Consider the following 26,961-nt stretch of genomic DNA (forward strand, 5'->3'; position numbering starts at 1 on the left):
TTTAAATCCAGGATGCTTTAAATGGTAAGCTTTAAAAAAATGCTATTTGTGCAGAGGCCAATATTTAAACAAAGGTCTTGTTGATGTCAGTAAGTCTTTAAAGGATTACAAAATTTGTTAGCTGCACCAGCCTGGCAGGTGCTCCATATTTTCAAAGGCTAATGTGATTTTATTGTTTTTGACTAAATCAGAAAGCCTTTTTTTGATTATTGAGAAAAAAAACGTGATTTTCAGAAGGTCGACAGATTGCTAATAAACTAACAAAACAGCAACCCCCTAGCAATCAGCCTGGAAAGGAGATGAGCTCGTTAAAGTACGACTAATATAAAGAAAAAGGAGAATTTAAAAATAAAAAAATAGAAATAAATCAAATTGGAGTGCATTTCCATTTACGCAATGGGTTAATTTCACTGCTATTACAACTGCACACCCTATAGGGTATGTCTCTATCAGCTTTGCTTATCTAGTTGCCAAATTTGTTCCCTTTTTTCTTCACAAATAACTCGAGCCTTGGAGGCTGTGAACATCAGATTCTAAAATGAAGCACTACTTTGCTTTGGTCTTTCACATAAAACCCCAATATGACATGTGTGTTTGCAATAAAACCAAATGTAAACCATTCAAAGGGTAAGAACATTTCTGAAACGCAGCATAAGCATTTTCTGGTGTAGATTATCTGACGAAACTAAAAGAATGGGTAAAGGATATTTTACATCCAAATTTATTCCTATCTACTAAATCAACAGTGAGTCAAGGTTAGTGACTACCAGAACAGTCTACTAAAACCAAAAGATAATTATTTTCCGGATAATAAAACCAAAATAAAAAATTTGATTTATGAATCCATTACATCACACATTACGCCGCTGGGTTTACCTGAAAATGGAGGATTTGCATGGTAAATTCGCACAGACACTGACAGACATTGAGCATGCAAATAAGCATTTATTAGTAAACATCCAACACAGCTAACCCATTGAGAAATCCAACAAGATTACTTGCTTAGATGTTTTACAGCCATTCTACATGATCTGTCTCTCCTTTATGAGTGTCCTTCCATAAACTAAACATATGATTAAGAAAATAGCAGGTCAATGTTATTTAAACATGTGGTGTACAATTGAAGGAAATCAAGCCTCATTCCCTTGAAAGGTGAAAAGACCTGACATGTTAGCTCTAAAATTACATAAACGGTCTGCTGAAGATCATTCTATCAGTCTGCATATTAAGGCATATTATAGTCCATCAGACCAACTGGAGATGGGTAATTATACTGATTTGAGTGGCATGAGACATCACTGAAGATTCAAGAGTTTTCCAAGGTTGGCAGATCTGGTCTGTTGCTCCTGCTGTTTCTGTTTCTTCAGCAGGCGATAGGCCTCCACCGCTCGCTGCCTCTCCTCCTCCATCAGTCTCTGTCTGGCCATGGAGGGCTTGGCTCTGGAGGCTACGGTGTGGCCCAGCAGAGAGTTGAGAAGTAGTTCCCTTGATGCCTTCTTTATGATTAAGGTAGAAGAGGAAAACCTGAATTAACGACTTACACAAGCAGTGAAAGCAAAAACAGCAGGTGCTCAATGCAAAGGACGAATACCTCAGTTTTAAATGGAGCTTTCTTTGGTTTGGTGCATAGTGATGGTGGGGCCATAGAAACTTCTCCAAATGGAACATTATCTACAAAAAGAAGCAAATTATTTATGCATATAAAGTTTCACAGGTTGCAGATATAAAAAAAAAATTGTTTTTAGATTTAATTCTGATGCTAAAATCTAAATGGTTACTTTGAATTTTTTCAAATGTTTGGGCTTTATCATCTGTACTAGGACTGCCACTAAGGACTTTTTTAAACTTGATTAATCTATCGACATTTTTTCATTTTCACTGATTAATCAAAAAATAATACTTTTCAACAAAAAACAGCAATTTTCTTTTTTACTTTTTTCTTACAATGAATTTTTATATTTATACTAAAGATGGGTACCTTTCACATTTGAGCTGATACAGTTTTGATATCCGATACCTGGGAATCGATACCGGTATTCAACAGTACCAGTTTTTGGTACTTTGTTTAATAATAAAATCTCAAAATCTTTCAGTTTAACCCATTTATTTCTCAACATATAAACTTTAACGAATCTATCAGAACAACCTCCAGCTGTTTGTATTGTAACATCGCAGTTGTTTCAAACATTTCTTCTTCCATGTTGCTGGCTGCAGACGACGAGACGCTAGTGGATGCAGGTGTGCAAACGCTGCCAAATGCAGGAGTTGTAACCGTGGATCTGAGGCCATCGAAAATTGCGCCTTCTTCAACTCTTGAAAAAATTTGCTTAATCAGGGGCTTCCTCAGATTAGAAGTATTCCCGTCGCTGGTCTTGCACTTCTTGTCACAAATATTACAGCGAGCGATACTTTCAAGCGCTTTCTGTCAGACATGCTTTTTTGACGGTACCAGCGGCTACTGACATCATTACCCTCTTGTGCGTGTAATGCTGTGTTCATGTCCGGCATGGAAAACAGCCCACTGTACCACTCCCTCAGTGTCACGATGATGCGTTTAGGTATACGAACATGGTATTTGATTTTACTTGAATTGGTACTCAGTAGTACCAACAGACTTCGGTCGGTACCTATAAAAGTAGGTACAAAAGGTGGTTCCCCTGGGACTCCCCCTTGCTCTTCTCTGGGGGGTTACGTTAGTCCCTGCGGTGGTTCTCCCGGGGTTCCTGTGCTCTAGGGGGCCTTTGGATGTCTGTGGGTCAGATCTCCTGCAAATCTGTGCCAGGTCCAACGGCGCAGGTCTGGGGCTCCTCACACTCTATTGCATATTTTTATGGACAAACATTGTACACACAAGCGTACACTCAGACCCACAGGTGTTTAGATTCAGGTGTTAATAGACACACAAATGTTCTATACTGAGCCACATTTACCACTAATTACATCTTGCATTGATAAGTACCGAGCACTATTTGGTAAAAAAGCTGTTAATATGTATGTTTCTGCAGGTGTATAAGCAAGCAGGGCGTTATCTTGTATTCTCTTCATCCTTCTTTCTTTCCTCCATTCTTTTCTCCTTCTCTCCCCTTTTCCTTTTTTGCCCCACCACTCTCTCTTTCGTGCTTCTCTTTTTGTACTTTTCATTTCTGTCTCATTGTCAGTAACAATTGAAATTAAAGCTGCAAGCAGCATTGAAGGCCCTCGACGCTCAGCGCAACTTGGCCTGTGCAGCGATCGCAGGAGCTTGGCACTGCCACCTACACACCACCAACGAGACCGCCGTTCGATTCTACACGCCGCCACTAGGTGGCACTGTGGGCGACATTTCATATGATCTTCGGAATGCAGAATTCTGGTCTGGTGAGAAGCATTTAAAATTTGGGGAAAATCAGACCTTCCAGATGGAAGCTGCACTCACTTGTTTATTAGTGGGCGGGGCTAAAATTATGTCATCAATTGACTGTGTCAACATGTTCAGCATTGATCCCTGATGATGTATACTACATTTGAAGTTGATTCGATGATGTATGACAGAGATAGAGCACTTGAAATGTCGTAGGGGGCGCTGTTGATCCAAATTCCAATGTAATCCAATAAAGCTGTTTGGGGGCTGAGAAAGATCAACCATATTTATTTTGGAGTGAATCGGACCATGCATGTATAATTTACAGCCAAATGCATGGCTGTGGCGTGACATCAGAATTTGCCACGCCGCCACAGCCACACCCTCCAGCCAAACCAGTCAGTACTGAAGACTGTATTGGACCATCATGTTATCTGTCACTTGGGACAGTTTCTGATTGATTAGGTGAAGGACATCAAAAATGGACTATCTAAAGGAAAACATGGTACTTCCTGATCTCAGGGGGTGGGGCTTTGATGATGTCAGCATCTGATCAGTGAATATTGTTCAGGTTCAGAGACAGATAGAAGGTTTCAGGTCTCTGTGACTTTCCTTGTAGGAGCTATATGAATTTTGTTTTTCATGGCGAGAAGTCATATTATGAGGCTTGGCCACGCCCACACGCTTTCATGTATCAAAAACGTTTGATAACCTTTGATCCCCATTGCCTTAAGAGTATCAGAATAAGAAAAGCTTTATTGCCAAGTACGTTTTAGGACATACAAGGAATTTGTTTTGGCGTAGTCGGTGCAATACAATACAAATTAAAGCTGCAAGCAGCATTGTGCGGCCCTCGCAGCCAAGCGCTGCTTGGCCAGTGCAGCCACCGCGGGACCCTGGCATCGCCTCCTACACGCCACACACAATGACACCGCTTCACTCCAGTAGGTGGCACCGTGGGCAAAATGTCAAATGATCTTCGGTCATGCAGAGTTTGAGTCTGGCAAAAAGCATTCAAAATTTGGAGTAAATCGGACCTTCCAGATGGAAGCTGAACTCACTTGTTTGTTTGTGGGTGGGGCTAAAACAACATCATCAATTGACTGTGTCAACATGTCCATCATTAAGTCATGATCATGTATACTACATTTCAAGTGGATCTGATGATGTATGAGGGAGATATAGCCCTTGAAGTGTCCTAGGGGGTGCTGTTGATCCAGATTTAAATGTAATCCAATAGAGGTGTTTGGGGACTGAGAAATATCAGCCATATTTATTTTGGAGTGAATCAGATAATCCATGTGAAATTTAGAGCCAAACGTATGGCTGTGGCGTGACATCAGAATTCGCCACGCCATCATACACCCTCCAACTAAAGCAGTCAGTACTGGCGACTGTCTATGACCATCATGTTATCTGTTACTTGGGACATTTTCACGTTGATTAGGTAAAGAACATCAAACATTGACTCTGTAAAGGAAAACGTGACACTTCCTGTTATCAGGGGGCGGGTCTTCGATGATGTCAGCATCTGACCAGTGAATATTGTTCAAGCACAGAGGCAGATCAATCCCAAAAAGTTGCATGTGTCTGTGACTTTCCTTGTAGGAGCTATATCAATTTTGTCTTTTATGGTGAGAAGTCATATTTTGAGTCATGGCCACGCCCACACGCTATCATGTATCAAAAAGCTTTTGATAACTTTTGATCCCCAATCCCTTAAGAGTATACTGAGTGATTTTGAAGTCTGTAAGTCAAAAGCTGTACGATGAGTTCGCTCAAATATGCGGGCTAGAAACGCCCAAAACAGGGTAAAAATGGCAACTTCAATCCAAAATGGCCGACTTCCTGTGGGGGTTGGACCAATGCTCCAATAGACGTTTTTGTAGGTCCTGAGAAGTTACATATGTGTACGAAATTTCAGAATCCTCGGTCAAAGCATGGCTTGGGGCTGATTTTTTAAAATTTTCTAGGGGGCGCTGTGTATGAATTAGGCCACGCCCACCAAATATGTCATCAGATCTCTGTTGGGGACTGGAGTAGGTTCAATCACATGGAATTTGGTGCAGATCAGATGATGTATGTGGAGATTAAAGCCAAACGTATGGCCATGGCGTGACATCCAACTTCGCCGCGCCACCACGGCCACGCCCTTTTATGAAAAGTCACTGTGCTTCAAACGAAGTTAGACCCACTAGTTATCTGTCTTCTGACACACTTTCAAGTGGATCGGGTCAAGAGGGTCATAGAGGCACCTTTCCAATTGAAAAAAGTGACTTCCGGTTCTGAGGGGGCGTGGCTTTGATGATGTCAGCATATGACCCCATAGGATCGTCGGGAACCCGAAGGTCGTCCTTCATACCAACTTTGGTGTGATTTGTAATTTTTTTGGTAAAGTTATTGCAATTTTTCACTTTTGGCGCGAACGCCAGGTTCATACCCTGGCCACGCCCCTTCAACATACATGAAAAGTCACAATTTTAATCCCCCGTGCCTCAACTCCACATTGACCAAATATGAAGCTGATAGCTCAAAATCCCTAGGAGGAGTTCGTTAAAGTTTGAGGTGAGTAAAAGTGAAAAATGGGCAAAAATTGGCCTTTGACCCAAAATGGCGGACTTCCTTTGTGTTTTAGGGCATACCCCCAAGAGACTTTTTATCTTGGTTTGAGGAGCTCTAGCAGTGTGCCAACTTTCAGATCTGTACGACTTACGGTTCGGGCTATCTCACGTTTGGGGGCGTGGCTAAGTGGTTTGGCCACGCCCACTTATGGCGACATTAAAGACTTAAAATTTAACTAGGGGGACAGTTTTGGGTAAAGTTTGGTGAGTTTTTGGATATGTTAAAGCCGCCAAATAGGCGATTCATTTGTCGCCAGAATAATAATAAACAGAGCGATTACAATAGGCCTTCGCAGCTGCTTTGCTGCTCGGGCCTAAATATTCCTTACCGAACAGGAGGAACAGTTTTTGAATTAAGTCCCTGATAAGTTATGGTCAAAAGACCCTACTGATGTGGGTTTAGTAAAGGAGCATTACCTGTTCAGATTAGAGCAAAAACAGAATACAGGCCCAGAGTAAAACAATACCCTTTGAAATATGATGCTCGTGAAGGAATAAAACCAGTAATAAAGGATTTAATAACTGCAGGGGTGATAATAAAATGCGAGGATTCACCATGTAACACCCCCATTTTTCCGGTTAAAAAACAAGCTCCATCAACAGGAAAGATAGGAAGTTCTGGTTTGCATTTACCTTTGAGGGACAAAGATATACCGTATTTTCCGCACTATAAGGCGCACCGGATTATAAGGCGCACCTTCAATGAATGGCCTATTTTAGAACTTTTTTCATATATAGGGCGCACCGGACTATAAGGCGCATAGAATAGAAGTTACTGCAGTCAAAAGTTTGACTGGGGTTGCGTTATGCATCCACTAGATGGAGCTGTGCTAAAGAGAATGTCAACAAAACAGTCAGATACGTCAGTCAGTCAAACTTTATTAATACACTACAAACCAGCGTTCTGATAACTCCATTCACTCTCATGGCAAGGTCTCCTCTACATAGAATTCTATTGAATAGAGCCAACCGCACGTTAGGAATGCATTGGAGTCTATGAAGTTGAAGTTGAAATCAAACGTTAGTTAAAACGTGAAAGGGAACTTTTCCCTGATTCAGTAAACACGTAAAAGAAACAGTTTGATGCACTAAATCAAACGTTAGTACTGTTAACCTTTCCTGTTTCTGTCCCCTGACCGTAGTCTGATGACACAGGGGAGACGCTTTCTCCAGGGCCGAAGTTACTAGTTTCCTCGGGGTTAACTCCCTCACTCATACGTTGCTGAGTTGAGCATGAAGAAACAGCATCAAAACACTGAGTTGTTGACGAGATTCGGGGTTCTTTTTAATGACTTTGCAGCACGTAAAAACACAGGGCTTACAGACTCATACACCGCTGCTCCGGTCGCCGTCTCTACCCACCCCACACACACAATAATACCGACGTCACTCCTTCACTCTTGATTCTCAGCTACGGTAGCACACAGCGCCACCTCTGTCCGGAGGAGTAATGTCAACATCTTCCATACACACACACGAAACATACACCCCACACACTGAGCTTCTAATCACATATAGTTCAGGCAATTCCTGCAACAGTACATTCAAACGTTATACACACACAAGTGGTGTTGGACTAGGAGTAAGCACAGTACAGGTGTTTACCGCTATTACTTCGGCGACGCCCCTGACTACGGTAGCCGTAATGCTGCAAGCGGTGCGGCTTTGTAGTTTACCAGTCGTACTGAAACATTTTGACAGAGCGCCGTGTACAACCAGTATGGATCAACCAATTAACCAATTGATCCATATATAAGGCGCTCCAGATTACAAGGCGCACTGTCATTTTTTGAAACAATTAAAGGTTTTTAAGTGCGCCTTATAGTGCGGAAAATATGGTACTTATACCAGACTATTTCAAGGCTACTGTGAAATTCCAACAATATACTTTCAGGTAATGAGTGCAAGTATGGCCAAGTTTGACCCTCCAGGAGGTAGTCAGGGTTGATTATATGTTGATGATGTGCTACTAGCCTCTCCTGATGAGGAGACCTGTAGAAATGACACCATAGCATTGTTAAAACATTTAGCAGAAGAGGGACACGAAGTCAGAAAAAGAAACTTCAGTTGTGTAAAAATGAGGTTAAATACCTAGGCTACAATCTTAGCGCTTGGGGACGCACAATTGTAGAAGAAAGAAAGACTGCAATATTACAAGTTCTAAAACCAGTAACAAAAAAGCAAATGATGTCCTTCCTTGGACTAACTAATTATTGTAGAAACTGGGTGCCAAATTATGCAGAAATAGTAGCTCCATTAAACAAATTAATGTATGAGGAAGAGCTGAAAATGACGTCTGAACTAAGATGGAGTGTAGAAGCTGAAGAAGCATTTACCAACATAAAACAAGTTCTAGTTTCCAGTACTGCTTTAGCATTACCAGATTATAGTAAACCGTTTGTTCAGATGGTAGATTGCAAGGGACATTTTATGGCTTCAGTTTTGGTTCAACAACATGGAGATAAAATGAAAATAATAGCCTATTTCTTTTCAAAACTAGATAGTGTTGCGTGTGTGCAACCATATTATGTGAGAGTGATGTAAATACACAGAAGTGATTAGCAGGATCACGAAATAGTTTATGTGAAAGATTTCTCTAAAAAGATGAGAGAGGGAGAAGACACAAACAGGATATGTATTGGTGACAATGAATATAGTGTTAGAAAAGATGCAACAACAAAGCTCACTACAGGAGATAGAAATGTGGAAAAAACATGGAGCTGCATTAAAAGATGAAAACTATATTTGACCAGATAATACACCTGTCCTACCAAAGAACCTATAAATGGGCAGCAATATTTGAGCCATCGTGTTACATAATGTCTCAACAGGGGGGGATAGTAGGACAGATATATTAATATTATATAACATATTGATTAAATTCTAAATTCTTATTAAAAAAAATGTTTGTAAAACATGTTTAGCATGTGTAAAACATTATCCACAAGGGAATTTAAGACCACAAAGGGGACAATTTTCAAAACTAAGATACCCTTTTCAAACAATTAATATGGATTTTATTGAGTTAAACCACAGTGAAGGGAAAAAGTTATGTTTAGTCATTATAGATGCATTTTTAAATGGATAGAACTATTTCCAACTAAACAGTACAAGCACCTCAGGGCTAACACCCTATGAAATGTTATTTGGAAGACCATACAGATTACCACAGTTAAAAAATCAGTGGGAGTTAGATGATGAAGCTAACCTAGTTGATTATATGAGGAGTATGTTAGAAAAGCAACAGAAATAAATTTAAGCTATGAGGAATGTTCTATTTCCCAGCAGGAAAACTAACTAGTGAAACCAGGAGACTGGGTGTTAATAAGGAGTATAAAAGTATTGGTAGTTCACCTAAGTGGGAGGATCCATATTAGGTATTATTAACCACTGCAAGGGCAGTAAAAATAACTGAGAGATCAACCTAGATTCACCTTACACATTGTAAAAAGATCATTTCGGTTGAAAGCTCCGTTAGGGGAAGTGATTTATAGACTGATAATAGGGTGGACCCAGACATTTAGAGTCTGGAGAGATCCGAAAGTCAGTGAAGACAATTAAGACACTGGAACCACTTAGAGGAGTCAAAATTTCAGCCAAAATGATTTCTAGATGGATGAACAATGCTTTCTGAAGCTGTGTGTTTATTTTTTTTTCTTATATTGATTTTTATTTTTGTGGTATTTCTGGAAACCAGTCAAGATGAATTAGAATGTAACAACATCTGCTATGAGTTATATGAAACAAGTAGCGCTAAATCAAGGTAGGCAAGATAACCTAACTATGTGCAATAAACAAACTTCTTATACTTATGGTATTCAAGTGTGCGTGAAATCTAAAACCATAGCTGTGGTGCTGATCCCACTCATTAGCTTGACTAAATGAGGAAGGAAAGGACAGGATTATAGAAGTTATAAATGGTACTTAACTAATGATAGAAGAGACACCTCATGGTCCATGATGGTAGCTGATGAAGGAAACAATTGGACACCAGAGTGGGGCACCACTGCTTATGCTAGTTATCAAAAGAAGTTGTTTAAGTTCCATAAAGCTGATAATGCAATCCAGGTAACAAAGCGAAGAGAGTAAAAATTATGTTAGGAAAGTTAACCACAGATGACTAAGTTCCAGGCTATTACTGGAATATCAGGAACAAATAATAACTGATTATTGATGGTAGAGCAAGCGGCTAACAGGACTAAAAGAGATTGTGTTGTATATATGGGTCCTAGGTTTTTGTTACAAATAATTCCAGCTGTGATACCACAACTCTGTGTGATGGAAGTAATGAATCAAACTAATCCTAATGAAATGTGTCAGCACAAGGATTCTGTTTTTCCTGTAATTAGAGGAGATAAGGATAAATCAGTTTTCCATAAGCGAGTCACCACTGGAAACTATACATGTATAAATATGACAGAGAGAGGTAATAAATTGGGAAATCTCATTGCAGTATGGTGTATTACAATTGTAAAAGTAAATAAGTGTTTTAAACCAGTGTCTAGAGGAGACATTTGGTGGTGGTGTGATGACGACAGGTTGTTTGATTGATTACCTTCAAAAGTAACAGGACTCTGTGCTCTAATTACTTTATGGTTATAGTCTATGTCAGTAGATGATGTAACAGATGGACTATCTAGTGTTAAATCCACATGATTGGTGTGATTGGAAGTACAGAGAAGTAGCTTGGCAGACTGAGGGAGACTCTACATACATAGATGCTACAGATGAATATAAATTAACTGATCAAGTAGCTGCAAGATTTGAATCAAGTATCTGTTGGTGGTGTACGATGAACAAAAACGTAGACAGGATCAATTATATCCATTGCAATGTACAAAAACTAGGAAATTGGACACAAAGCAGGTTTGAAACTGTCCATGACTAATTGGCTTCAACTTCCCTGATGGCATTCCAGAATAGAATTGCTTTGGACATGTTGCTAGCTGAAAAAGGAGAAGTTTGTGCCATTTTCGGAGAAAAATGTTGCACATTCACACCTAACAACACTGCTGCTGGCTGATGGCAGCCAAATGAAAGCCATAGAAGGTTTGAGATCTCTAAATGGCAAAATGAAAGAGCATTATGGAGTAGACACCTCGATGTGGGACTCCTGGCTGGATATGTTTGGGAAGTATAAAATTTTAGTATCATCAGTAATAATTTCCTTTGCAGTGTTTGCTGCAATTTTGACATTGTGTGGATGTTGTTGTATTCCCTGCCTTCGTTCTCTGCTTAACCGTTTCATCACCACAGCTATTTCTCCTATGGAAAACAGAGTTACACAACTCTATCCGTTATTTAAACATCAGGATGACGAAGATGACGAGGATGGGACTGACCACTTTTCTGGCCTGTATCCAGATCCATTTTTATATGATTCTGTGATTTAAATGTCAGTAAGTACCACTTGTCTTTGTACTCATGAAGATAAACTTACAGTTAAAAATCTGAGAGAAGTGGCTGTTTAAGTGATATGAGAATATGAGCAAATATAAGACAAACAGGGAAGAAATGTTGGAATAATTGAATAAAGATTTGTCTTATAGTTTCTCCTATTTTTAACATAACTATTTGATCTTATAATCATTCAAGATGTATGTGAGTAAATGATCTGATGAGTTGTCTGCAGGCAAAGATCATAAATGGAGCTGAGCTTGCGGGAAAGGAAGCAGTCCAGTTGAGGAGGTCATAAAGAGAGGCTGAGTGCACTGAACAAAAGGGCAACTGACCCTGGAAGCTGAAAGAGGACTGTGGGAATGTGTTTTTAATGGATAAAGATGTTTATGACCTGTTTACGATGCAGCTGTTGTTTTCCCATCCTTTAGAGATTAATGTTTTTGTAAACTAGGGACCCCCAAAAGACAATAAAAAGAGGAAGCGGTTGGATGGGTTTCAGAGCAGTTGGGAGACTTGTAACTGAACACATCTCTGACCGTTCTCCTCGTGCGAGTAAAATAACTAATACTTTGTCTCTCTCTCTTCTTTTTAAGTATTGTAGGTTGTTTAAACCTGACACTTTCCAACTCTGTTTTCCCATTATACACTCTGATTATAGACACAAAAACAACAAAATAAATTCAATTTAATTCAAAAATACGTTATACAGGATTCTGATTAAATAATACAGCCCAAGTGAATGAGAGATTAATTTGAATATAAACAAAATTAAAAATAATAGCTGGTGGAATCCTAGAACCGGTTTAATGAGACCAAAGGAAAAATTATATGATGTCACTCATGAGGGTGTCTTTGTGACGTCATCGGCTCAGTTTATGTAACATACTTATGTGTTGTTCACAACCGCATTTGTGGAAAAATGTCTCATCAAATGCAGAGATACCGCAATGAAAATATAGGACCCCAGGAGGAATGGGGAAATCAACACAATCCGCACGCCCAGTGTCATCCTCCACCTGTGAATTTCTTCCAAGGGGAAATCCAGAGACTGAACGCTCTTTTGGAAATGGAGAGAGAAAAATGGTTTAAAGAGAACCAAAAGGTAGCCTACCTGCAAACAGAGCTGGCAGAGACACAATTCCAGTGGAGAAGGCAGAAAAGTCTCAAAGAAATGTATATCAACAAGGAAAAAGAGACAAAGAGCAAACTTGAGAGAATAGATAGATTTAGTGATCCAGCAACCCTTGACCCTGCGGTCATTGCTTCCAAGGTGCACAATGACATGAAATACAAGAAGAAAAAGTTGTTGCAAAAAGACTTTGAAGAAATAAAGGTGGCCCTCATCCTCAACCAGGAAGCTTTTACTTCACAAATCCAGGCAGAAAAAGAGAAAAATAATGTCCTTCAAGAAGAACTGGACAAACTCAAGACTTCCTACAAGGAGCTTTGCTCAAAATGTGAAGTCGATGCTGCAGGGAGGCAGCATGCCCAGGTGCAGACGTTTTGTGAAGAGAAGATCGGTGAGGATCCACAGCTCCTTGAGAAGCTGAGAGCTGCGAAGGACGATCTCCATCAAAAAATGTCACAAGAGATCGTATTTCTGAAAGAGAAGGAGGAATATTTGGAAAGTGAACTAGAGCAGGTCAAAGATTTTCACCAAGAATTGCTTGGCGTATATGAAAGAGATGTTGCCAAACTAAAAGAGGAAGTTGAAACATATCAGAAAGAGTTAAATCACGAGAAAACAGCTCATTCACATAGAGCAATGAAAGACGTCCACCTTATTAAGAAATTGAGACATGACAACACATATCTCTACAGCACAATGTCAGAAAAGATCGAGATTCTGCAACGGCAACTCGAAGAGACTGAGAACCATTTGGACCAAAATGAAAAAGATAATTCTGCACTGAGACAACAGGTCAAAAACTTTCAGCAGCAGATAATTCAGGAGAAAAAAGCTCATTTGAAGACAGCAAAGACGGACCTGACACTTCTGAACAGCATGAGAACTGAGCAGGACGATCTCAAAGAAAACATGTCAAAAGTGATCGCCTTCCTGCAAGAGAGGGAAAATGGTTTCCAGAGAGAACTGGACCAGATCAAAGTTTCATACCAGGAACTCAACTGTAAGTATGAAAAAGAGGTTTCTGCACTGAAACAGCAAGTAGACACATATCAGAAACATTTAGATCGTGAGAAAAAAGCTAATTCACAGAAAGCAAATAAGGACCGCCAGCTTATCAACAAACTGAGAGATGAGAAGGTGCATCTTCAGAAAACAATGTTAGAACATATCGAGATTCTGCAACAGAAATCCGAAGAGCCCGAGAATGATAATTCTGAGCTGAGAAAACAGGTAGAAAATCTTCAGCTGCAGATAATTCAGGAGAAAAAAGGTCATTTGGAGACAGCAAAGAAGGACCTGACACTTATCAACACCATGAGAACTGAGCAGGACAATCTCAGAGAAACTATGTCGAAAGAGATTGCATTCTGGCAACAGAAGGAGAAACGTTTGAAGGGCGAGATGGACAAGATAGAGATTTTATACCAGGAATTACAATCTAGGTATAAAACAGATGTTTCTGCACTAAAACAGCAAGCAGACACCTTTAAAAAGGACATAAATAAAAACTTGAAGACAGCAATTAAGAACCTGGAGCTTATCAACAACCTTCAGGTAGAGAAGGATGATCTTCAACAGAAAGTCAATGTCCTACAACAAACATCATCTGACAGGGAAATTGGTTTAAAACCAGAACTGGAACATGTGAAAACAGAGCTCGAAAACCAAATCAGAATTAACACGAAGCTCTCTGCTGCGCTTGAAGACAGAGATGAACTTAATAAACAGAAAAGAAAAAGTGACAGGTGGACAGAACCAAGACAGCAAAAAGAATCCATCCCTAGAGAAGACATTTTTGACCTTGGCAGGATGAATCTTAATCTCTCAGTGGAAACCCTATCAGATTTCAGTGAATTTACAAATGTAACAGACATTGACATTATGGGGGAATTTAGCAACTTCTCAACAAATCTTGATTCTCAATTAATGAAAAAGACAGAAACTGTCCCAGAGAAGTTGGACAACCCAGAACCTAAACCCATGGAGGAAGCAGGCAAAGAGACAGAATTAACGCCTTCGGTTTGGAAAAGAATTCGGCATGCTCTGGGTTTGAGGAAACCTGAAAAATTGAAGAAAAACAATAACACATATGAAGTAACAAACTAAAAAAAGTTCTCTTCTTAACTAAATTTAAAAAATGTAAAAGGTCACCTTCAAACCTCAAAATATATCCAACATTTCAGAAAAAAAAGGGCGGCACGGTGATGCAGCGTTTAACACTGTATCTGCACAGAGAGAACATCACAGACCTTAACTGGGCGCCTCTTTCTGTGTGGAGTTTGTATGTTCTCCCCGTGCTTGAGTGGGTTTTCTCCAGGTGCTCTGGTTCCCCCCCACACTCCCCAAAAACATATAGGTTAGGTTAATTGGCTAATGTAAATTGTCCCCAATTGCGTACTGATTCCAGGAAACAGCAAAATTGTTCAGTCTGTCATTGCTCCTCCATAGGAAATGTAAAGAAGGAATTTAAGCTTCACCTCACACCTGGAACATTTGCAAACTGACCTGAAAAATCAGGATATGGTCACCACCATTCTCAACATATCTTGATTCTGAATTAATTAAAAAGACAGAAACTATCCCAGAGAAGTTGGACAACCCAAATACTAAACCCATGGAGAAAACAGGCAAAGAGGCAGAATGAATGCCTTCGGTTTGGGAAAAAAAAGGGTCGGCACGCTGTGGGTTTAAGAAAACCAGAAAAATGGTACAAAAACAAGAAGTTCCCATCTTAACCAAGTTCAAAAATACCACCTTCAAACCTCAAAATATATCCGACATTTCAGAAAAAAAAAGGGCGGCACGGTGATACAGCGTTTAACACTGTATCTGCACAGAGAGAACGTCACAGACCTTAACTAGGCGCCTCTTTCTGTGTGGAGTTTGTATGTTCTCCCCGTGCTTGACCCCCAAAAACATATAGGGAGTATATTAGTTTTTATAGTATATATTACATGTTTAATAATTTACAAACTAAAATCCCTTGGGACGCACCCCCCCCCAAGCTGCCTTAACGTGATGAATTATACGGGGAATCCCTAAATGGGCACCAACCACACAGTTCTAAAGCATCATTATCTACATTAAAACCCAGCAGTGTGACTGCTGCCCGTGTGTCGAAGCAGCACATGCAACTGCAGATCTCCACTGCGATATTGCATTTTAATTGGACTCAGTGGGACTTCTTGTCAGTCTGGAGATGAATAAGAAAAAGATAGCGGCTCTGTGTTTTAAACAACAGATACCACATCTACAACTTTTAATTTGAATTAACTTCTGAGTTGCAATATATGAGTTGCGATTGTTAAGGAGGCAAAGAAAATGACCCAAGGGTCAGTTTCACTGCAGTCGTTATGGTGAATCATGCCGGAGAAAATCACTTATATCTGAGCATTCAGGAGGTTTAACTATGACATAACTGAACTGGAAATATTTAAACATGGGCTTCAGACCTGCTTTGAGAGAAACTAAAGAGAAAATAGGTGCTTTGTTTTAAAGTTTAGAAAAATAAAACAAGATAAATTCATAAAACTGTTTGTCTTGATAGATTATTATAGTCGTAATCCTCAATTCTGTTGGCCAGTCTACTGTAAGAATACTGCATATTGATAGATTAATATAGATCTTTCCATCTAGATCTATCCATCCAGATCTATCCAACTAGATCTATCCATCTAGATCTATCCATCCAGATCTATCCATCTAGATCTATCCATCCAGATCTCCAGATCTATGCATCCAGATCTATGCATCCAGATCTATCCATCTAGATCTATCCATCCAGATCTATGCATCCAGATCTATCCATCTAGATCTATCCATCTAGATCTATGCATCCAGATCTATCCATTTAGATCTATCCATCCAGATCTATCCATCTAGATCTATCCATCCAGATCTATCCATCTAGATCTATCCATCTAGATCTATCCATCTAGATCTATCCATCCAGATCTATCCATCTAGATCTATCCATCCAGATCTATCCATCTAGATCTATCCATCTAGATCTACCCATCTAGATCTATCCATCCAGATCTATCCACCCAGATCTATCCATCTAGATCTATCCATCCAGATCTATGCATCCAGATCTATCCATCTAGATCTATCCATCCAGATCTATCCATCTAGATCTATCCATCCAGATCTATCCATCTATCTCTCTCCACTGCTCAAAAAAATAAAGGGAACACTTAAACAACACAATATAACTCCAAGTAAATCAAACTTCTTTGAAATCAAACTGTCCACTTAGGAAGCAACACTGATTGACAATCAGTTTCACATCCTGTTGTACAAATGGAATAGACAACAGGGGGAAATCTTTGGCGATTAGCAAGACACACTCAATAAAGGAGTGGTTCTGCAGGTGGGGACCACAGACCACTTCTCAGTACCGATGCTTTCTGGCTGATGTTTTGGTCACTTTTGAATGTTGGTGGTGCTTTCACACTCGTGGTAGCATGAGACGGACTCTACAACTCACACAAGTGGCTCAGGTAGTGCAGCTCATCCAGGATGGCACATCAATGCGAGCTGTGGCAAGAAGGTTTGCTGTGTCTGTCAGCGTAGCGTCCAGAGCCTGGAGGCGCTACCAGGAGACAGGCCAGTACACCAGGAGACGTGGAGGAGGCCGTAGGAGGGCAACAACCCAGCAGCAAGACCGCTACCTCCGCCTTTGTGCAAGGAGGAACAGGAGGAGCACTACCAGAGCCCTGCAAAATGACCTCCAGCATAAATGATTAGAAACCGACTCCATGAAGATAGTATGAGGGCCTGACATCCACAAATGGGGGTTGTGCTCACAGCCCAACACCGTGCAGGACGCTTGGCATTTGCCAGAGAACACCAGGATTGGCAAATTCACCACTGGTGCCCCGTGCTCTTCACAGATGAAAGCAGGTTCACATTAAGCACATGTGACAGAGTCTGGAGACACCGTGGAGAGCCATCTGCTGCCTGCAACATCCTTCAGCATGACCGGTTTGGCAGTGGGTCAGCAATAGTGTGGGGTGACATTTCTTTGGAGGGCCGCAAGGTCCTCCATGTGCTCGCCAGAGGTAGCCTGACTGCTATTAGGTACCAAGATGAAATCCTCAGACCCCTTGTGAGACCATATGCTGGTGCGGTTGGCCCTGGGTTCCTCCTAATGCAGGACAATGCTAGACCTCATGTGGCTGGAGTGTGTCAGCAGTTCCTGCAAGATGAAGACGTTGAAGCTATGGACCGGCCCGTCCGTTCCCCAGACCTGAATCTGATTGAGCACATCTGGGACATCATGTCTCGCTCCATCCACCAACGTCAGGTTGCACCACAGACTGTCCAGGAGTTGGCGGATACTTTAGTCCAGGTCTGGGAGGAGATCCCTCAGGAGACCATCCGCCGTCTCATCAGGAGCATGCCCAGGCGTTGTAGGGAGGTCATACACAATACTGAGCCTCATTTTGACTTGTTTTAAGGACATTACATCAAAGTTGGATCAGCCTGTAGTGTGTTTTTCCACTTTAATTTTGTGTGTGACTCCAAATCCTGGCCTCCATTGGTTAATAAATTTGATTTCCATTGATAATTTTTGTATGATTTTGTTGTCAGCACATTCAACTTTGTACAGAACAAAGTGTTCAATGAGAATATTTCATTCATTCAGATCTAGGATGTGTTATTTGAGTGTTCCTTTTATTTTATTGAGGAGTGTATATGCCTTATATATATATGCCTTTTACAAATATTACACTAGAGTTTAAGTCTCAAGTTTGAAGTATGAAAAGTTTGTACATTTATTTAATTACCCCTACTGATGACCCTACTGCAGTACAAGTAAATAAATGATTAATGCATTTTTAGCTTCAATTACTTGATTTTTTTATGTATATACGTGAGGTTCGAAGTTGCATTGAATACAAGCATTTTAGCATTACAAAAGAATCTAAATCTTTTTACAGATTACGAAACTAAATGTAATCTTTGTAATGCTAGCAATAGGTTAAGTAAATTGGTTTGAGTTTAGAAATTTGGCTGCAAAGATCTCAGTATTGTTGAGTTATTGTAAATAGCAAACGTTTATTCGTGTTTTAATTAAGACTATATTATTATTATTATGTTGGTCCAGTGTTTGCAAAAATGTTATTTTGACTGTGAGCTGTAAAGAAATACTACACTTATACCAAATAAAGGCGAATGACAGCTTCCAAAGCAGAATTTTGGTGCCAGCATTAAAAAGGGAAAACTATTTTTTAACTGGCAATATTCACTCTAAGTATCTTATAAATAGAAGTTGAAGCATTATTTTTTTTACATTTGTAAAAATTCTGATCAGTTAAAATATAAATTTTTATTCCTTGAATAATGTGGACTAGAATATTCAAGAAAATCAAAGCAAATAGTTTGAATTCTTGACCTGGGGTCCAGTTTAAAATCCAGAACTAGAGGCTTTTTTTGAATTGGGTGTATGCCCGTTGTAAATCACAGTTATTAATGAGGGCATATGAGCAGCCCTTTGCCTCTGAGATATTGCACACATATTACAATGAGGGTGGCATTTCATTGCATGGTGCAGCTCCATCAAGAAGAGAAAGAAATTCTAACAAGCATAACGAAAACTTTCTAAACTTTCTATCAAAGACAGTACCATACCTTGGTTCTGATGCACAAACAAAAAGAGAAACACCTTGCACTCATGGCAGTGTGTTGCATCAGCAACTAGCCACAGGCACCACTAATATACTCAACTGTTGCATCTTGTTTATTGCATGTCTGCACAGACATGGAACCAGAGTCTCTGCATTGGCAGCACCGATGAAGAACTATGCCAACAGTCCTTAGGAGATGACTCTAAAACAGCCTTTAAATAATGAACTTTTGTCAGTGTGAAATGTTTTTTTTATTTTTTATTTAGGGCCTCCATAGCGGTATCTCACAATTTTTATCTATTGAACATATAAAGTTGTTCTAAATCAAGGACGAATATCAAATTCTACTAATTTATTTCCTGAACTGTATGAATTTTTGAACCACCAGGTAAACCTGTTTAACATATTTTATCAAGTAGTTCACTTATATTTGATGAGGATGACAGTAAATAATAATTAGTGCTCATCTTATTTTTATTTTTTATCAGCAGAGTAAAAAAGGCAGAAGCTGGCTTATCAGTGTGACTCTGTTTTTAAATATGTATGGAAAGATGTAAAGAATGAAATGATCCGTTTACATTTCAGTAGTTCTAGTCTACAACCTCACTAAGTCACATGAGTCATGTCTCTATAAAAATCTCTTTATTCATATTGTGCAAGGAACCCGTTACAAGCTCTTGCAGATTAGGTTTTAGACGATATTATTATTGACAAATTCTATTTGTATATTTAACGCATTGCATAGTCATCTGCAGATGACTTTCAATAAAAAAAAAAAAACTATTAATCCAAAAGTCGTTGAGTAAAACTGAGATGGTCAAGAAAAGTCTGTTGTGGAGAGTTAAATCTGTTCTGCTATCATCTGGAGCAAAATTAAAGCTGGCGACTTAAAATAAGCTCGACAAGCTGATAGAGAAGGTTGGATCTGCTTTGGGAAACCTGTATGAGTTACAACATTTAATTTCCCTTAGGGATTACTAAGGTATTTTCTAATTGAATTTAACATACCGTATTTTCTGCACTATAAGGCGCACTTAAAAACCTTTAATTTTTTCAAAAAATGACAGTGCGCCTTGTAATCCGGAGCGCCTTATATATGGATCAATTGGTTAATTGGTTGATCCATACTGGTTGTACACGGCGCTCTGTCAAAATGTTTCAGTACGACTGGTAAACTACAAAGCCGCACCGCTTGCAGCATTACGGCTACCGTAGTCAGGGGTGTCGCCGAAGTAATAGCGGTAAACACCTGTACTGTGCTTACTCCTAGTCCAACACCACTTGTGTGTGTATAACGTTTGAATGTACTGTTGCAGGAATTGCCTGAACTATATGTGATTAGAAGCTCAGTGTGTGGGGTGTATGTTTCGTGTGTGTGTATGGAAGATGTTGACATTACTCCTCCGGACAGAGGTGGCGCTGTGTGCTGCCGTAGCTGAGAATCAAGAGTGAAGGAGTGACGTCGGTATTATTGTGTGTGTGGGGTGGGTAGAGACGGCGACCGGAGCAGCGGTGTATGAGTCTGTAAGCCCTGTGTTTTTACGTGCAGCAAAGTCATTAAAAAGAACCCCGAATCTTGACAGACTGGTGACTGGAGGTGCAGCTGTTGGTGTACAGGGAGAAGAGCAGAGGAGAGAGAACACAGCCTTGGGGGGAACCGGTGCTGATGGTCAGGGAGTCAGAGACGTGCTTCCCCAGCCTCACGCGCTGCTTCCTGTCACTCAGTTGGGAGAGCTTCTCCTGTAGCAGAGCTGGGACGATGGTGTTGAAGGCAGAGCTGAAATCCACAAACAGGATCCTGGCGTAGGTTCCTGTGGAGTCCAGGTGCCGGAGGATGAAGTGAAGGGCTAGGTTGACTGCATCATCTACAGACCTGTTGGCTCTGTAGGCAAACTGCAGGGGGTCCAGGAGGGGGTCGGTGATGTCTTTTAGGTGTGAGAGCACAAGGCGCTCAAAGGACTTCATCACCACAGAGGTCAGGGCGACGGGTCTGAAGTCATTAAGCCCTGTGGTCCTTGGCTTCTTGGGAACAGGGACGATGGTGGAGGACTTGAAGCAGGCTGGCACATGACATGTCTCCAGTGAGGTGTTAAAAATGTCTGTGAAGACTGGAGACAGCTGATCAGCGCAGTGCTTCAGGCTGGCTGGTGAGACAGAATCCGGTCCAGCAGCTTTCCGGGGGTTCTGTCTCCTGATGAGTTTGTTGACGTCCCTCTCCTGGATGGAAAGAGCCGTCCTCAGCGTGGGTAGGGGGCTGGTGGGGGGGAACTTCAGGGTGGGGGTTGGAGGTGCCAAGGCCCCTCTTGAGGTTGGGGAGGTGGGGGTGGTGGATTGTGGCTGCAGCTGTTGGGGGGCGTCGTGGGAGATGGTTGCAGGACTGTCCCTTTGTCTATCAAAGCGGCAGTAGAACTCGTTCAGGTCGTTGGCGAGGCATCGGTCGTTGATGGAGTGGGGGGCTTTCGGCTTGTAGTTGGTGATTTGCTTGAGCCCTTTCCAGACAGACGCAGAGTCGTTGGCTGAGAACTGGTTTTGGAGCTTCTCAGAGTACAGTGGTTTGGCCTCTTTCACTGCCTTGCCAAACTTGTACTTTGCCTCTCTGTATATGTCTTTGTCCCCACTCCTGAAGGCCTCTTCCTTATCCAGTCTTAACCTTCTGAGTTTAGCTGTGAACCAGGGTTTGTCGTTGTTGTAACTCACCCTGGTGCATGATGGTACACAGCTGTCCTCACAGAAGCTGATGTAGGAAGTCACGGCCTCTGTGTACTCGTCCAGACTGTTGGTAGTAGTCCTGAACACATCCCAGTCTGTACAGCCTAAACACGCCTGGAGATTCTCCACAGCCTCACTGCTCCACTTCCTTGTCGTCCTCACAACAGGTTTGCAGAGCTTTAGTTTCTGCCTGTATGCAGGAATCAGGTGGACCATGATGTGGTAGGATTGGCCCAGTGCAGCACGTGGGACGGCGTGATAAGCGTCTCTGATGGTGGTGTAACAGTGATCCAGAATGTTGTCCTCTCTGGTCGGACATTTTATAAACTGTCTATATTAGGGGAGTTCGTGGGTGAGATTACCTTTGTTAAAGTCACCAACGACGATTACTAAGGAGTCCGGGTTGGTCCGCTCCACACTCAGTATCTGGTCGGCGAGCATGCGCTGTGCGACCTGCACGTTAGCTTGCGGCGGGATGTAAACACCGACCAGGATGAACGAAGCGAACTACTGAGTGATTTTTAAGTCTCTAAGTCAAAAGCTGTAGGAGGAGTTCGCTCCAATATGTGGGCTAGAAAGGGCAAAGCTGGGATTAAAAATGGCAACTTCAATCCAAAATGACCGACTTCCTGTTGGGTTTGGACCAACGCTCCAAGATACTTTTTTGTAGGTCCTGAGAAGTTACATATGTGTACCGAATTTCGGAATGCCTGGTCAAAGCATGGCTTGGGGCTGAATTTTTTTAAAGTTTTGTAGGGGGCGCTCTGGAAGAATTAGGCCACGCCCACCAAATATCTCATCAGATCTCTGTTGGGGACAGAGAATTTGGTGCAGATCAGATGATCTATGTGGAAATTAGAGCCAAACGTATGGCCATTTTTTCTTGGTTTGAGGAGCACAACCAGTGTGCCAAATTGCAGATCTCTACGACTTACAGTTCGGCCTATCTCACGTTTGGGGGCGTGTCTAAGAGATTTGGCCACGTCCACTGATGACGACATTAAAGAACAAACATTTCAGGCAGGGGGACAATTTTGGGTAAAAGTGTGTGCATTTTGGGGCTTGGGAAAGTCTCCAAATTACCCCGCTAAGACGCAACGGAATAATAAACAAAGAACAATAATAAGAAACCTTACGATTACAATAGGCCCTTGCAGGCTTCCTGCTAATAACCCCAAAGCAGTTTCTAATAACGTTTCTTTAATAAATATCAAACAGAACTTTAAAACGTTAGCTGTAATGAAAGTAAATTATTTGGGCTTTTCTTGGCACTCAGACAACAATTCTGAGCGCTACTCTGCCGGACAGGACACGGTTAAAAAAAAGAAAGAAAAGAAAACACCAAACATAAGCTGATATGGCAGATAAATTAGAGGCACCATAATGCTTGCATGATCAGAACTGAATCAGAACTAACAAGTACCCTATGACAGAACACATGCATTTCTTACCTATAAACAACTCTTTCTCTATTTTGTCCTCTTGTCTGTCCAACTTCTTCTGCTGTAACTTGTTAAGTCTCATTTTAGCATACCTGCAGCAAGATAAAGAATAACAATGTACACAGTTAAGACATATTAATACCAACTGTTACGTCACAGTATTTGCTGCGGAGCAGCTAAATAAGGTCATGGACTTCTGGCTGATCAGTTTTACGTATCCGCCATATTTATTTCTCGCTGCGATAATGTAGCCCAAGCTCAAGTATGCCGAAGCTGAAAGAAGATAAATTCGGTTCGGTTGTTGGGTGTATTAACGCAATTCATTAAATCATCCCCCAGCATCAGAACCTCTTCGAAGTGCCTAGTTAAATTTTATTTTTCATGGAAATGTTCCTATTTACCCACTTCAAGGATGAGTGCCTTCAGCAACCTCCGCCAGTATCAAGGGCTTGCTGAAAAACTATATCTGATTAAGGGGTCAGTTCCTTCTATCTATGGGAACAATGGGCACAGCATAGCGATAATAACACTAAAATGACAGCAAATTTTATTTTAGAAATTAATTTATTGTGTGGGCTGCACGGTGGCACAGTTGGTAGCACTGTTGCCTTGCAGCAAGAAGGTCCTGGGTTCGATTCCTGGCCGGGTGTCTTTCTGCATGGAGTTTGCATGTTCTCCCCGTGCATGAGTGGGTTCTCACCAGGTACTCCGGCTTCCTCCCACAGTCCAAAGACATGTCTGTTAGGTTAACTGGTCTCTCTAAATTGCCCTTAGGTGTATGAATGAGTGTGTGTATGGTTGTATGTGTGTTGCCCTGTGATGGACTGGCGACCTGTCCAGGGTATACCCCGCCTCTCGCCCATAGACTGCTGGAGATAGGCACCAGCTCCCCCGCGACCCACTATGGAATAAGCAGTAGAAAATGACTGACTGACTGAATTAATTGTGTGTTGATATGATGTCCTGGCCATTGTTTTGAGCAGTAGCATTGTGCTTTGTGCTTATGTTAGTGCTGTGTGCTGCTTTTAGCTCCTTGAGGACAGAACTGCATGTTTTGAATAGTGTTATTACATAAACAGGGCTAGATAATTGTTATCAAACTACAAAAACGGCCGAACGTGTTAAAGTTCAGCACTCTTTGACCTTGAGGGGGGCAGGGTGTTATGTGCCTCAGTAGCATTTAAAGAGACCACACCAAAACGAGTTGCGTTAAGTCAATCAGAAACAGTTGAACATGTTTTATTAGACTGTAACAAGTTCACAAAAGAACAGAAATATCTGGCAACACTACAAAGTAGAGAAGAAAACGCACTTACTTCAGGTAATGTATTAGGGGATACATCTAGAAATGTTAAAAAGTGATGGGATTTCTTAAAAATACTGGGTTATTTAACCGTTTAATTTATTATTATAAATAGACAGGTCCCCTCTGACTATCTCTGGTGTCCACACTCCAATTTTATAGATGGAGGTAAATGCATCCTAAGTTGGTTTGCCCAACTGTCAGATAAACTCTAAAAGAAGAAGAAGAAGAGTTGCTCTCAGGCGCACCATAGTACAGGGCTAAAAGAGGAGCCTGTCAAGCTACAATAAGGAATTCAGACCAAAGCATTACAGTTCCACTTTATATAGATCACAACTAAATGATTTAAGTGTAAAAAGGAGGAATTAAAAAGCATGATATGCCCCCTTTAAAAGGTGTTTTGCTTATTTTCCAGGAAATGGCAGCATTTTACTTACTCTTTCTTCTTTTCTGACTTCCCTTTGCCTGCAGGCATATCCTGTTTATCCAGATCAAGCTCAGGCTTTCTCTCAACTTGGTTTTTTGTGAGGAAGAGCACATGTTTTGTCTCATTCTCCATGCGCTAATATAGGCACCAACACTTTCTTTCTTCCCCCTCCTGAAACGAGGAACAGCTATGTCTCCATCCAGGGCATCTTCTGGTTTAGACTGCAGCGAGATGGCTACAGAGACACAGATGCATATGAATTATATATATAAAAAGTTAGCTGCATTAGAATAAGTATGAAAACTTTAACTGCTCACCCTTTTTTAGCTTTTTGCTCCCCAAAGATTCGGTTTTCATTTTATCCTTGCTCTTCATTACCTCTCGGAGCCTGAAAGGGATGTGTTTAAGGTGGTCCTCCTGTTTGGCTTTCTTAGGTTTTCCATCTCCTTTAAATTTCTTCTTGCTGAAATATTGAGGTACATTTTATGATTTTAGTCATTAAAGGAAGGTAGTGCACTGCAATTTTGTTCTCGCTTGTGTACAATCGATTTAAAAACTAGTGTCTCATTTACTCCAAAGTAGACTGAGATAGCTAAAAACAATTAGCTTAGTTTGCTTGCTAGCTTGCTCATCGTAGTTCTGTTAAATCGTAGCTTTCTGGAGTTACCTCAGATTGTGACCGGTCTTGTCCGCTTGTTTTTCTGCCTCCTTGGTTTTGCTTGTTTTATTCTTCCCCATTTTACTATTATAAATCACTTCGTAACATTATCACACGTGGGTCTTCTTCTTCTTCGGTGTTATTTTTTGGCAGTTGGCAAATAACGTCATGTTGTGCATTACCGCCACCGACTGGTATGGAGTGTGGTTCTTCATGGTTTTAAATCTTATTTACTATTACAACAATCAAATTCTATTTATTAATTTAGTGCTTTTGAAAAATCTAATTATAATTTGAATATGTTTGCTACCTAAACTTCTTTGCAAAGTATCTCTCAAAATAAAATTTTCTTTAATACCTACAAATTCTCTCCTTAAAATTGTTCTTTCTTATTCATATTTCGGACACTTCAATATTACATGTTCTATTGTTTCCTCCTCTCCACAATGATCACATTTTCCGGTATTATGTTTCTTTATCTTGAACAATGTAGAATTAAGTCCTGTATGTCCCAATCTTAATCTTGTAATTAATATTTCCTCTTTTCTGCTCCTTCTTCCAGTTCTTACTTCTCCTACTATCTTGTTGATTCTGTAAAACCATCTTCCTTTCTTTTCTCCATCCCACCTTTTTTGCCACTCTTTCCTGATTCTCTGTTTAATTATATTTCTCGCCTCTGACCTACTAATATTTATTATAAAGCTAATGTTGTTTTGTGTTGCCTTCTTTGCCATCATGTCTTCCATCTCATTCCCTCCAACTCCTACATGTGCTGGTACCCATAAAAACACTAATATTAATCCCATTCTTTGTATTCTGAATAAAGTATGTTTTATTTCCTACAAAATATCTGGTCTACCCTCTGAATGATTATGTTTTAAACTTAATAATGCTGATCTTGAGTCTGAACAAATTATTGTTTTTAATGGTTTTATATCCTCCACCCACTGCACTGCTAACAATATGGCTAATAATTCTCCTGAATATATCGATAATCCATCTGTAATTCTTTTTCCTACTTTTATTTTAAATTCTGGTATTATAAATGCTACTCCTATTTTTTCATCTGTTTTTGATGCGTCTGTGTAAATCTGGACATAATGATAGTAATTGTTTATATATTCCTGTATTATACTTGAATCTAAACTACATTTCGTATCTTTTTTCTTTTCCATCAATGCCATATCCACCACTGCTTCTGGTAATAACCATGGTGGTACCACTGGCAAAAGCAACATTGAACTTAATTCTTTTTCCTATATTTGAAATTCTTCTGCTTTGTTACTGATAATCCAACCAA

General features: G+C 40.5%; 1 protein-coding gene across 1 annotated transcript; it reads right to left on the reverse strand.

The window, feature by feature from the left end:
• Positions 1-925: 925 nt before the first annotated feature.
• On the reverse strand, positions 926-25,838 carry LOC124864027 (coiled-coil domain-containing protein 137-like). Its single transcript, XM_047358632.1, is given in 7 exon segments — positions 926-1,496; positions 1,592-1,671; positions 23,283-23,365; positions 25,014-25,140; positions 25,143-25,238; positions 25,321-25,466; positions 25,671-25,838. Coding segments are annotated over 7 exon segments (804 nt in total). The 5' UTR covers positions 25,742-25,838; the 3' UTR covers positions 926-1,295.
• Between the last annotated feature and the right edge of the window lie 1,123 nt (positions 25,839-26,961).

This window comes from Girardinichthys multiradiatus, chromosome Y (assembly GCF_021462225.1).
Source record: "Girardinichthys multiradiatus isolate DD_20200921_A chromosome Y, DD_fGirMul_XY1, whole genome shotgun sequence".
Lineage (NCBI taxonomy): Eukaryota > Metazoa > Chordata > Actinopteri > Cyprinodontiformes > Goodeidae > Girardinichthys > Girardinichthys multiradiatus.